This window comes from Microtus oregoni, unplaced genomic scaffold (assembly GCF_018167655.1).
Source record: "Microtus oregoni isolate MIOR12 unplaced genomic scaffold, Mior012 000021F_ref0000039, whole genome shotgun sequence".
In the NCBI taxonomy this organism is placed as follows: Eukaryota; Metazoa; Chordata; class Mammalia; order Rodentia; family Cricetidae; genus Microtus; species Microtus oregoni.
In genome coordinates, this window is record NW_024543080.1 from 3,273,595 (window position 1) to 3,288,154 (window position 14,560).

At 40.3% G+C, this 14,560-nt stretch overlaps 1 protein-coding gene across 1 annotated transcript; it reads left to right on the top strand.

Annotated features, from left to right (window-relative positions):
- The first annotated feature begins 13,435 nt into the window (after positions 1-13,435).
- Naa11 (N-alpha-acetyltransferase 11, NatA catalytic subunit) lies at positions 13,436-14,083 on the top strand. Its single transcript, XM_041671574.1, has one exon. It carries the CDS (start codon positions 13,436-13,438, stop codon positions 14,081-14,083), a length of 648 nt encoding a protein of 215 aa, XP_041527508.1.
- Positions 14,084-14,560: the final 477 nt, after the last annotated feature.

The following is a 14,560-nucleotide window of genomic DNA, read 5'->3' on the forward strand; positions in this document are numbered from 1 at the left end:
GGCTGGTTTTTGCTCTTGCTTTAGTCCAGTATTTCCTCAGTATACTTACTTTTCTTAGTTTTAGAATGGTAATGTATATGTTGGAAGAATGTGATCTGCTTTTTCATTTTGAATTTACAGGGAATTGAAGTTAACAGAGTGAAGGCAGAGATTGCTCTTTAATTTTCTGGTGGCCCAGATGCGAATAATCACACAGAAACTATATTAATTACAATACAACTTGCCCTATTAACTCAGAGTTTTTATTAAGTAACTCTTATATCTTAAATTAACCAATTTCTATTAATCTGTGTAGTGCCACTAGGCTATGGCTTATCGGTGCCAGCATGTTATGCCTTTTGGCAGCAACATTGCTTCTCCTTGTCCTCACCTACTCTCTCTCTATTGCTGTTTTGATTTCTTCCCTTGATTTACTCTGCTGAGCCACTGGCCCAAACAGCTTTATTCATCAACCAATAAGAGCAACACATATATAGAAGGACATCCCACATCAAGAGAGTGCATGAATCTCAGAAGAGACTTTGAAATTTATGTTTTTAAATAAGTTTGAGAATGTTATAGACTATGGGGACTTTTGAAGTTGGACTGAATGACGTTTTACATTATGAAATGGTTACAGACCTTTGGGGGTTAGGGAGTGGAATGAGGTATATGAATGCAATTGGCCCCATAGCTCTTTGGGGGTGGCACTAGTAGGAGGTTCACTTCCTGTGCCTTTGGATAAAGATATAGAACTCTCAGGACCATGTCTGCCTACACACATTCATACTCCAAGTCATCATATTCCCTGCCCTGACATAACCTCTGAAACTGTAAGCTGTAACTCAATTAAATTATAAGAGTTGCCATTGCCGTGATATCTCTTTACAGCAATAGAAACCCTAACTAAGATAACACTCTATTTTTAAATTTTTATTTATCTATCTATTTATTTATTAAATGTATGAATGCTCTATCCACATGAATGCCTTTGTGCTAGAGAGAGTATCAGATCCCACTATAGAAGGCTGTGAGCCACCATGTGGTTGCTGGGAATTGAACTCAGGATCTCTGGAAAAAACAGACAGTGTTCTTAACCACCGAGCCATCTTTCTAGTTCCCAGAATTACATTTTAAAATCAGAAATGAGGGGACAGGATGATAACAAGCAAGCCAGAAAAGAAGAAAAAGGAAATGAGTTCAGTCCCCATACTCACATAAAAACAGTGGGCATAGCAATGACCTCTCATAATCCCAGCACTAAGTAACTGAAACTGGTGGATCCCTGGGACTCTAGCTAACCAGCCTAGCTTCATCTTCAAGCCCCAGAACACAGTGTGTGTGTGTGTGTGTGTGTGTGTGTGTGTGTGTGTGTATGTGTGGGTACACATTACACACACACACACACACACACACACACCATATTATACACACCACATACTACAAACACACACCACATAATAGACAAGCACCACATACTAGACACAAACGACATCAAACACAGCGCACATATACCACACCACATACCAGCCCATACCACATCACACATACTACACACACAGCACAAGTCACCTACAAAACACCACACACATTCCCACATCACATGCTACACACCACACACACACACGCACACACACCACATACATGCCACACACTCCACTCACACCACACACACACATGCACACACCACATACTACACACACACCACACATACACATGCACTCCAAAGTAAAAGCAGGAAAACGCTGATTCTGATAGGTCTTGATTCCATCTAATTTTTTCTCCATTTGCATCTTGGGTGTTCTGCATCCCTTACACTTCTATAGACATTATACAATTATCAATTTCTTTAACCTACTCAGAAGTATTCATTTTAAATATTTAAAATATTCATTTAAAAAAACTGTGGTAGGCAGAATTCCAGAATGACTTCCAAGATTTCCTTTTCTTGGAAATGTCACAAAACTGTTAATAGGGCTTTAATTAAAATTCGTTTGTAATTTTAGATCGATTTTTGAAGACAGGGTGAGAACCTGATGCAAGTTATGTACCCCAAATACATAGTAAACAATCTCACAGTGGAGCAGTAACAGCTTTGTCTCTAGAACTAGAATGGGGACTGGATGATCCCTGCTAATATTTCTGTTCAACATTAGATTGGAGTACCTAGGAAGTTTAATAAGGTATGAAAGTTTAATCTAAACTACCAGAATAGGATATGAAATGCTAAATCTGCCATCATTACTTAAATGGCATTTGTCATTGGAAGAAACTACAATTACAAATAAATTATTAGAAATTATAAAAGAGTCAGGTGGTGGTGGTGCACGGCTTTCATCCCAGCACTCAGGAGGCAGAGGCAGGCAGATCTCTGTCAGTTCAAGGCCAGCTTGGTCTACAAAGTGAGTTCCAGGATAGCCAGAACTGTTACACACCAAGATCCTCTCTCGAAAAATATTAATAAAACAGCTTAATTTGAATATAACATTAATGTATAATTTTTTTCTTCAACAAATTATTGAAAATATAATTCAACTATTACAATGTCCTAGCTTGCCTTTTTTTGCTCTGATAAAACATTGACCAAAACCAATCTGGGAGGAAAGAGTCTATTTGGCTTATCCTTTACAGTCCATAATCAAGGGAAACACAGGCAGGAATTTAGATGCAGGAACTGAAAAACAAACCATATGAGAGTGCTATTTACTGTCTTGTTCACCATGGGTTGCTCAACCTACTTTATTAAACAACCCAGGACCCCTGCCAGGTATAACACAATCCATATTTCCCAGAGACATGCACACAGAATAGTCTGATATAAGTAATTGCTTAGTTGAGGTTTCCTCTTTCCAAATGTCTCTTATTATTATAAGCTGACAAAATTTACCCAGCACACACAATATTAATAATGCATAGAATGCCTATAAGTAAGTTCAAAAATGGCAGATACTTTAATAAACAACGTTATATTTCAATGTAAGTTTAACCTTTGACAATTAAGTCATTTGTTTTGTTTTTGTTTTTTATTTATTTATTTTTGTTTGAGGATGGTTGCAAGGACAGAGGGAGGATTCAAGGGGACTGGGAAATAAGGGGGTTCAGGATACAGGATGAAAAATTCACAAGAATCAGTAAAAGTTAAAAGAAAAATGTTTAGAAGACAAAAAGTTTCAGTGGGAATAGAAGGGGATCAGAAAGGGTATAGGTATATATATGATATTATTAAGCAATAAGAAATAAAGAAAAAAATAAACATTGAAACAAATTTCAATTGTTGGTGATAATATATATATATAAGAAAAAAATGTCTAGCCTGGTGGTGGTGGCACACGCCTTCAATCCCAGCACTCAGGAGGTAGAGGCAGGCAGATCTCTGTAAGTTTGAGGCCAGCCTAGTCTATAAGAGCTAGTTCCGGGATGGGGTACAAAGCTATAGAGAAACCTTGTCTCAAAAAAAAAAAAGGTCATATCTTAGTGATGGCTGTATGTGGATGCACATTTTAGGAACAGTTCAATCAAATTTAGTAAAGAAGAAAATTATGTAAAGAATCCCTCCAGTTGCAAGAAAATAGGCAAGAGATATACTCAGGTTACTTTTCTGTAGCTATAATAAAAAGCTCTGACTAAAGAAAGCCATTTATAGAAAAAAGACCTTTCTTTGGAATACTGTTGAGAGTTCATTGTACAGCGAGACAAGACAGCAAGAACAGGCATGGCAGCAGAGCAGGAGCCTGAGAATCCAAATCTTCAACTGCAAACAAGAAGCAGGAAGAAACTGTAAATGGGAAGGGGCTAAAATCTCTCAAATTCCAGAAATGTACTTCCTTCAGGAACGCTATACCTCCCTATAGCCTCCACAAACAGTGCCACCAACAAGGGTGCAAACGTCCTAATACATGAACCTGTGGATACTACACAGAAATAATGCATTAAAGAAAATGTTAGTAGACAGAATTCCAAAATCATGCCTAAGATTTTTCTCTTTCAGTATAATATCACGCCTGATAACTTCACCTGATTGTGAATGGGTCTTCTAAAGATAATAATGTTTTACCTCCAATGTAGCCTTGTCCTGTAGAAGAAAGGATTTTCCAGAACTCAGTAAGATCTCCTATAGATGACATACTCAAGGAACATAATACTCTCAGTGGGCTTATCAGAGTGGCTATAAGAGGCTAGAAGAGGTTCAAAACCAGTGATATCTCTGCTAACTCAAAGTAACCAAACTTCCATGTTGTGAAATAACTCCCATAACAAGGGATAATGAGTAATTCTAAAAGAACTAATAAAACTCTTCTTTGGTAGGTATGATGGTTAGTGTTATCAATCTAAACCAGATAACACACACATAAAATTAAAATATCTTATTCAAAAAATCATCAAATATAAATATTTAATTCTATTTATCAAAATGAGAAAACTTGTATTATTTTTATTTAAGGATACATATAAATTAGAAATATTTAATAATTCAAGTTAGGGTTGTGATTACCTACTTACAGAGGAGGATGAAAAACACACATTAATATATATTCTAATATATTATATATAATATATATTCTAATGTCTATCCTAATACATATATATGTATAATCTAATATATTCTAAAATATATTGGCATGAGTTAAACTAGAATTCAAAAGTATTAGCCTTATTCTATTTCTTAGTTCAGTGCTGAATACATGGGTATTTATTTCACTATTTTTTAAAGATCATCATTTACATGGGTAGCATATTTAACCTACCTAACATGTCCCCAACTCTTGAAATATAATAACCTCTTGTCTCCCTACATTATATGCTAAATAATAAGTTCATCAAGTGCAACACGCATGCACGAGTGTCCAAGTGCATTTAAATCCAGTAACAGCCATGGTGGGAGCCGTCTCTTCATCCTAATTGGTGATGGCAGTTGAGGCAGGTTAGCAGAGTGAGCCAGGAGCACAGAGCCACGTGTCATCAGTCTTCTGTGCTTCACGCTTTGCATGTTCAATCTGCTACACTGGGGAAGTGATGCAGAGTGAAAACCCGAGCACTAATGACAGTGGGACAGAAAGACGCGAGCAGAAGATTGCAAATAGGTTTTGTATTCTTGAAGTAATTAGAAAGTGAACTGTAGAGGAGTTGCCTAACTGGCAACTTGATTGGAGGGGAGCTACTGTCCAGCTGAACACTCAGCCTACAGTCCTGGAGCTGTTCTGCTCATACATCTCGAACAGATTTGGGTTCCCTTAGAGTCAACACATCACCTTAGTGAGAAGCCCAGAAACTCCTGAAACTTGAGGAAATAGGAAATGTCCGGCACACCTGTGATTTTTATATTAATTTTCAAAATGTACTTCTGCTTCTAAATACCCTGTTCTGAACATTTCTGGCATGAGTGCTCTGGATGCCTGGGTTGTAGTTTGCGGTGAAACTCCAGACCTCATATGTGACATATATGTGTCATACATTCTCATCTCATCTCAAGTAAAGCAAGGTTTCCCAAAGCTTTATCAGCTTGCAAGGAAAAGAGTACCCCAAAATGCTAGGACACTTTTAACAACATCTTGCTTGCAAAATTGGGCACAAACAGGGAAGAATTATTTAACACTTGGCCAAAGCTTGCGAAGAAGAACAAACTGTTTTATTACTTTATGGATAGGTATAATTAATACAAGTTAATGAAAAGTGAAACAAAAACATTATTATTAATATAGTGGGAAGGAGAATTCACCAATTTCTCTTAATGTTAAAATTCGCATAACTATTTGTTGCTAGATTAGTGAAAATTAATTGCACTGACTAAAATCAAGTTTAATATTGAAATTATACTCCATCTGCCCCCATTCTGACTCCTACCATTCCACCCCCAAAAGAAGCAATTTTTTTTTTCTCTACAGAATTGTGGATCTAGGTAAGATTAAGACATTCCACAACTGAGCCTAACAACAAATTATTTGACATAATTACTAGACGCCTTCTTGAAAAAAAAAACCACATAACTCCAAGTTTTCTCCTTAGACAGTCACTGGAAAACTCCCCAAATTTAAGGGGAAAAGTCATTTTTTTGGCAATTCACATTTGGCATTCATATACAAAATTGTTAACCCAACTACCAAAGTGCAAAGACCATGTATAATGGATATTATAAAGAACATTATTGACAATCAGTTGTACACCAGGAAACCAAAAGCTAGGTATATGGGAGCTTTCCATCCTCGAAAATCTAAAACTTCCAGATTAATCTCTCTGTCAGTTTCATTTCCCTAACTCAATCTCTCTCCTTTCTACTTCATAGGATAGGTAAGGGTAATTGGCCACTCCCCATGCTCAAGAGGACCATGGAATACAGCACAGCTATGAACTTTCTAAGTGGATGATCCTATAATTGGCAATAGACATTATAAGATTCAAGTCGAAGAGTATGGGATAAAGCCATTGTTACTTAATTTTCTTCTTCTCAGGACCGCGAGAGGTGCACCCACACACTGAGACAGTGGGGATGTTCTGTCGGGAACTCACCAAGGCCAGCGGCCTGGGTCTGAAAAAGCATGGGATAAAACCGGACTTGCTGAACATAGCGGACAATGAGGACTACTGAGAACTCAAGAACAATGGCAATGGGTTTTTGATCCTACTTCACGTACTGGCTTTGGGGGAGCCTAGGCAGTTTGGATGCTCACCTTACTAGACCTGGATGGAGGTGGGTAGTCCTTGGACTTCCCACAGGTCAGGGAACCCTGATTGCTCTTTGGGCTGATGAGGGAGGGGGACTTGATTGGGGGAGGGGGAGGGAAATGGGAGGCGGTGGCGGGGAGGAGGCAGAAATCTTTAATAAATAAATAAATTTAAAAAAAAGAAAGAAAGAAGGAAAAAAAAGAGATGATTTATTCATCCCACTATAACTATAGTTCCACCTTCCCTAATTTAAACGCACTGAAAATCACTCATAACCACTACTCTTCTTTTTTATTTATTTATTTATTTTTACCACTACTCTTCTATACCTGCTGCATTGTCTTTTCTTTGGGCAATTCTTTCTTCTTACCAAGTATACACAGACTCATATCTATCATATAATTCTATCATTGATTTCTATCTCTGATATTTTACTGTCCAGTTGCACACGGAGACAGTCACGACACTGCTATGGAACTAATCTGGCAATAATGAGACAGTTTATGGTGCCTCCTCAAGCAAAATCTCTGCAAGGTTGAAGTGAATCATCACTTCCTTTGGATGTTTTACCTTATTAACCCATTCATTAATGGCTACATTGTTTAAGTTCTCTATTTTGGACTGCAAAAGCAGCTGTAAATTTTGGATTCACATTAAACACATAATAGATTACTACAATTCTTACACCTGTCAGCAACCAGCCATGAAGCCATTCCATGTCATTTGAATTAAGGGACTTTAATACACAGATGATGAATGACAGAAAGGCTAGGAAGCAAACGGGACTATAAAACAAGCAGGAGATTAGCACCAGGAGGAAATGACTCTGACTTCGAGGACTGTGGTGATAAAAGTACAAGTTCCAGTTTTTCAAAGACTCAACCAACACTCTCTAGCTAGGATCAAAAACCAAAGAATTTATCCACCTTTGCAATTTGCCATCAAAAACAGCTTTCTCTGGCCATTTCTTCAGACTCTCTTGGCTACTCCACAAATCCGCAAGCAAATCTCCCTGGAGTCAATTGGCTATGGACCTGAAGGAACATCTTTTGCAGGCTCACAGTGGGAAAGGAATACTAGAGGAACAGGCTACTCACTTCCTAAGGAACAAAACAGTGTAGAGCTGCAATGTGACTGCTCAATTACATGAGATTTATTTCTCTTTTAGATAAGGAAATGATCTGCAAACCTCCAAGAAGCCCAGGCGTTAAAGCATTTGCTAGGTGGTGCAGTCAGTTAGTGAAAATGATGCTAACTAGACAGTACAAAAATGCCGCAATGTAAGAATTTTCACAATTCCTCATTACATACTCTAAGTGAGAATAGCAGGTATCATGCCACAAAAATATGCACCATAGTCATACAATTTAGTTGTCATTAACAGAGGAAGATTTTGCTTATTCTGTCTCAAAATACAAGTATATCTGATTACATTTATTCTATTCAATTTATTCTATTATTTGAAGCATCCATTCAAAACATATTAGGGAGTATCTGGCTTGCTAATCCCTGTAAGAAAAATGATTTTCATGTGACAGGGCAAAGTTCTCAGAAAGTGAAGAAGATGTAAGAATTAGTTTCACAACATTAAGAGTTCTGTAAGTTTCTGCTAAAGGGGCCATCTAATTGGAGTCTCTAGCACTGGCCTGCCTATGTTCCTCATCTGTAGCAGAAAAAATAAAAGCCCAGAGATAGATATTGGGGTTAAACCTGAATATCAGAAAAGAAAAGCAACCAGCCACTGGCTCTAACAAAGATATATTTTACATAGATAGGCCATCTACAAACACTTCATAGACCTATAGAATATGGCATTTAAGATGTTTTAATAACATAGGCTCTTTTCTATGACAACGAGACAGACATGTCTGCTCCTAGCAGCAACAATATATTTCAGAGAAGATAATTGGCATTGAAGAAACACCACATGGAGTTTACTTTCTTTGTGGCAAATGTAAATCACTGGGCAAGAAAATGCCCCTTGCCTCGACTGCTGACAGTAGAACACTGTCCCAGTTGGACAAGAAGGACACAAAAGAAAGTGACTGTCAAATATTGTCAAGCCAAGGAGGGACATCCCTTCAGATTATCCTGCATCACAGAAAAGTCTGATGGATATGCTAGGCCTTTAGGCCAAAGATGGGTTTCCCACCATTGCAGAGGAAGTTTGGATGACTGTCCAGGTAGTCAGCTGTTTCTGTTATTTCTCACAATTTTTGGAAGTCTCTGGCTTGCACTTCCTGTTTACTCATTAATATTATTTCCTTCTAAGGTCTCTGAGGGATTTGAAATAAGTGTTGCTGGTTTTCTTAGGTGGTGAAATCACTGGTAGCTCATCCACACTACATTAAACAACCTCTTAATCATGTTCATTAACTACTGAACTCAGTGAAAACAAAAAATAATTTTAGGAGATGCAGAAGTAGAAGGAAGGACTTGTAATGAATAAGCTAGGGTTCCACAGGAGATAGAACCAGGAGAAAGGCTGTAATAAAGGTCAAAACCAGCCAAAATACACGGCAGGCATGTAGAAAACTAGCAAAGAACAAACAAATTTTAAATTGCAAAACCCAGGCATGGTGGGATATGCATATAATCCCACTTATAAAGCTGAGGCAAAGACACTAACATGTATGTGAGGACAGTCTAGGCTGCATATCAAAAGTGTCTGAAAAAGAAAAAAAGGAAAGGAAAGGAAAAAAGCTAGGTCTGATGGTGCAAGCTGTATCACCAGCCAGTGCAGAGGTTGGGGCAACAGGATCACACGTTCCAGGGAAGCCTGGAAATACAGTGTGAGACTACTGCTAATTGTTAAATTTTAACAACAAAGTAGTGACTATTTAAGCCATGTCTCATAACTTACATGACTCTAGCTATTAAAGGAGCATGTACTGTCATTGGTGAGAATTCTGGCAGAAATTCTACATGAATTAAGAATAGAAACAGAAGCAGTCTTTATTCTAATTACAACTGAACATACTTTAGTATTTGAGTTCCTAAATATGCTGGGAAACTAGAAAGATTGTGTGTGTGTGTGTGTGTGTGTGTGTGTGTGTGTGTGTGTGTTGTGTGTGTCTTATTTAGGGTTTCTATTGCTGCTAACTGGCTTGCTTCCTGTGGCTTGCTCAGTCTGTTTTCATATAAAACCCAGGACTACCAGCCCAGAGGTGGGCCCACCCACCATTGATCACTAATTGAGAAAATGCCTTATAATTGGATTTCATGGAGACATTTCCTAATCTGAGACTCATTCCTCTCTGATGACTCTAGCTTGTGTCAAGCTGACAGACAAAACCAGCCAGTTACAGCTGACCTTGGTCAACTTGATACACAAATATATCACAATTAACCCACAACCCTTCCTTTCTTATTCATCCCCAAGATCTCACATTTAAAACATAAATAACTTTAAAAGTCCCACAGTTTTTACAGGTTCACATTAAAATTTCAGCCCCTTTAAAATAGTCAATCTCTTAAAATCCAAAATTTTTTAACATTCAAAGTCTTTCTACTATGAGCTCCAGTGAATATTTTCTTGCTTCGAGAGGGAAAAATTAGGACACAGTTACAATCAAATCAAAGCAAAAATAAATTCCAACCATCCAATGACTGGGATCCACTCACCATCTGCTAAACTCCTCCAAAATGCCTGGTTCACTCTCTACCTCCACCCTCTGCAGCACACGCAGCTTGTCTTCTAGGCTGGGCTGGCTCCACTCCACCATTGCTGCTGTTCTTGGTAGTCACACTGGTACCAATGTGTCTTAGTTAGAGTTTCTATTGTTATAATCAAACACCATGGCCATAAAGCAAACTGTGGAGGGAAGGGTTTATCTGGGCTACACTTCCACGTTTCTTTTCACCAGTAAAGTTAAGTTAGAACGTGAACTCAAACACGGCAGGATCCTGGGAGCAGGCAGGGACACAGAAGCCATGGACGAGAGCTGCTTATTGGCTTGCTTCCCATGACTTGCTTGCTCGGTCTGTTTTCATATAAAACCCAGGGCCACTAGTCCAGAGGTGGCCTTACCCACCTCTGTGCTGGGCCCTTCCCCATTGATCATTAATTGAGAAAATGCCTTACATTTGGATCTGAGGGAGGTATTTCCCCAACTGAGGAGCCTTCCTCTGATGACTCTAACATGCATTTGCTAGTTTCCCAACAGACTTAGGAACTCAAATAATAAAGTGCATTCAACTGTAATTAGAATATAGCCTGCTCTTGCTTCTACTCTTAATTTCTGTGGAATTTATACCAGAATTCTTACCAATGACAGTACATACTCCTTTGAAATCTAGAGCCATGTGAGTTAGGACACATAACTTAGTCACTATTTTGTTGTTAAATTTTGATATACACAGTACAGTATGTGTGTGTGTGTGTGTGTGTGTGTGTGTGTATATATATATATATATATTACAGTCAGTAACATGTAAACAGTGCTAACAAAATGTAAATCCCTTACATTAAAAGATAATCCCAAATTTTGTTTTATTGAAAGATAATATACTTTTTAAGGTACCAAATATTTAAGGCAAAGGTTGTAGTAATATGGGCAGCGGGGCTGCGTCCCCAGCACCCCGGCCGCCTGCCCGGCTAGCTTATGCCCGAAATAACAACACACAAACCGTATTCATTTAAATACTGCTTGGCCCTTTAGCTCTAGCCCTTACTGGCTAATTCTGATATCCCGATCAACCCATCTCTAATAATCTGTCGGCACTGGTCTTACCGGGAAGATTCTAGCCTAGTCCATCCTGGTTCGGAGCTTCATGGCGTGTGTCTGCCTGGGAGTGGGGCATGGCATCTCTCTCTTTCGTCTGCTCCCGAAAGGAGAGCTGTGCAGACTCCACAGCTCTCCTCTCGGGAGCAGACGCCTCAGTGAGGGACGCCATGCTCCCGGCTCCTGGGCAGACACACGCGATGAAGCTCCGACCCAGGCCCGGTAAGAGCACCTAGCTGTGCTACATAGAATATTAGAAATGGGCTAGTCCAGGTGCGAGAGTTAGCCTAGAAGAGGCTAGATAGAAATGGGCCAAGCAGTGATTAAAAGAATACAGTGTCCGTGTAATTATTTCGGGGCATAAGCTAGCCGAGCAGGCGGCCGGGGTGCTGGGAATGCAGCCCCGCCGCTCCTATTTACTACAAAAGGTGACACTGAAGTACAGTACAGAGAAGATGGCGATTGTTTTTAAAATGATAAATGAATTGTGATATCAAGACATACAAGATAATTTAAAAAATAAGCAGAAACTTGAGCAGCGGATTCCCAAAAGAGGATGGAGAGCAGCTAACAAGCAGGTGCTCAGTATCACTAGTCCCCAGAAAATAAACCACACCACAGCACCTCCACCCCTGCACAAGAATGTATAAGATGAAAAGAATGGAGAAATAGCATATGCTGACAATGTAAGAAATATTACATATGACATCTTTTTATTAAATACTATATAACGTGTGTTTAGGACAAGGAATTAAGATCTTTTTATCTCCCCTACCACTATCCTGTAAGCCTTTGATACAAATGTTTTAATTCTTAGTACCCAGTAAAGCCTTTGTTTATACAGAGGTCCATTGCTTTATTCTAGAAATTTTATGGCCTGGAACAGTCACTCCATACCTGGTCTTCCCTCATTCTCTGTGTACCAGTTTTTGTAGTCTTTTGTTTTGTTTTCAGATTAGACAGCTGAGTAAGATTGTGAAGACCCCAGCCAACCAGGAAAGACACAGTCACCACTGGAGTTAAAAAAAAACCCAATGCATTTCCTGTCTGTGTGTTGAGTCTTCTGAGCACACATTCTTGATCGAGAGTTTTGCCTTGTTCAGACACTTCATTTGGAGTGGTGGTTTCTTTGTTTGCAACATGAAACATATTTTTAACAGGAAGATAGAGCAACCACTCTGCAAATTTGCTTAGCAATATGTATAATGTTTGGAAATCATTATATTCTCTAATCCAGGTGAGTACATGCCTAAATATTCAACAACAGTTAGCCATGCTCTCTATACTACCACAAACTGGAAATAACACAAATAGCCAGGAACAGCAGAACTTCCCAATGAATTGTAGTAAACTTAGACAATGGAATAGAAAACAAACAAGAATATAGAAGCCTCAGCTGTACAAGATTGCCAAAACCCACATATAATGAGTGAAAAAAATATACAAAACAAATGAAATGCATGCTGTATGCTTTTATTATATGAAACCTACTAGACAGCAGTCCGTGGGGCAAGGGGCAGGAAGGGCCGGCCGCCTGGGATGGCACTGATGTTTGTTCCAGTTACACAGGGCTATTCAGATGTAGACAAACTAAAAGGTTAAAATTGGGTCCAAATAGATGGCTGAGTACAGGTAGTATTGGCATTTACTGACATAGTCAGGGCTTGAGTTCAATTCCTGGGATCCACTTGTTGGAAAATGAGACTCCTACAAGTTGTCCGCTGACGTCTACATGCACCATGGTACACACAGAGACACACCTATACACACATTACATACACACAGAGAGAGAATAAGCAAATTTAAATGAAAAAGAAAAGTTAAAATTGAAACAAAGACAAGACACATGAAGCAGCTAGCCACACACTTCTCAAACAGAGCAGCCTCAGAGCTTCTCTCGCTCCGCCCTCTCCCCCGTGTGCGCTGGTGCTGGCTTGACAACTGGAAATCCCATTGGCCGGAACTTCCGGAAACTCCCTCAGCTCCACCCCTTCCGCCCATCGCTCTTCCCGCCTTCCTGCCCCGTGCAGCTCAGCCTGCTGAAGTCCATTCCCGAGGCAACGCCCGCCAGGATGAACATCCGCAATGCCCGGCCCGACGACCTGATGAACATGCAGCACTGCAACCTGCTGTGCCTGCCGGAGAACTACCAGATGAAGTACTACTTCTACCACGGCCTGTCATGGCCCCAGCTCTCCTACATCGCCGAGGACGAGGACGGCAAGATCGTGGGCTATGTCCTGGCCAAGATGGAGGAGGACCCCGACGATGTTCCCCACGGGCACATCACCTCGCTGGCCGTGAAGCGTTCGCACCGGCGCCTCGGCCTGGCCCAGAAGCTCATGGACCAGGCCTCGCGGGCGATGATCGAGAACTTCAGCGCCAAGTACGTGTCCCTGCACGTCCGGAAGAGCAACAGGGCGGCCCTGCACCTCTATTCGAACACCCTCAACTTCCAGGTTAGTGAGGTGGAACCCAAGTACTACGCCGATGGGGAAGATGCTTACGCCATGAAGAGGGATCTCTCACAGATGGCGGAAGAGCTGAGATGGCAGCTGGTGCTGAAGAAGGGCAGATATGTGGTTCTGGGCTCCGGGGAGAACCAGGAGGCCCAGGACAGCACACTTCCTGGTGCCGACGAGAACCCTGCCAGAGAAGACAGTGGCAGTGACAGCAATGATGACCAGGACAGCTCAGAGGACCGGGATTCCACCTCCTAGAGCCTTGCCCAAGGTATTCTCTTCCCTGGCCAGGCCCCTCTGTACCCCTTTACGTCATATCTTGTCCTACCCAATCCCGTCCTGTCCACTCCTGTTGTGCTTTTGCTAGGTTTCTTGGTGACCACAGACTGGTACCTCTGACAGCCAAGATTCAGGGCTCACTGTTAGAGACCATGCACAAAAATTCACATGCTGAAAATTCAAAATAAGAGGCATTCCTCCTACACTTTGGCATGAGTCGGATTTCTGCGTAACCTTGTACTTCATGTAAGGAATTGTATCTTCTGAGAATTCCAGTTAATAAATTGGATTGATGGAATTCTAAAACCACCATTTTACAGCTCTTTATAAAGTAATGACTCTGGAGCCGATGGGCATTAATAGTTAATAGGGGAAACTTGGCGGCCCCTTGTAATGATAGGCCAGACCTAGAACACACAGTGAAGGTATCCACGGTGTCACCTATGCCGTCCGTAT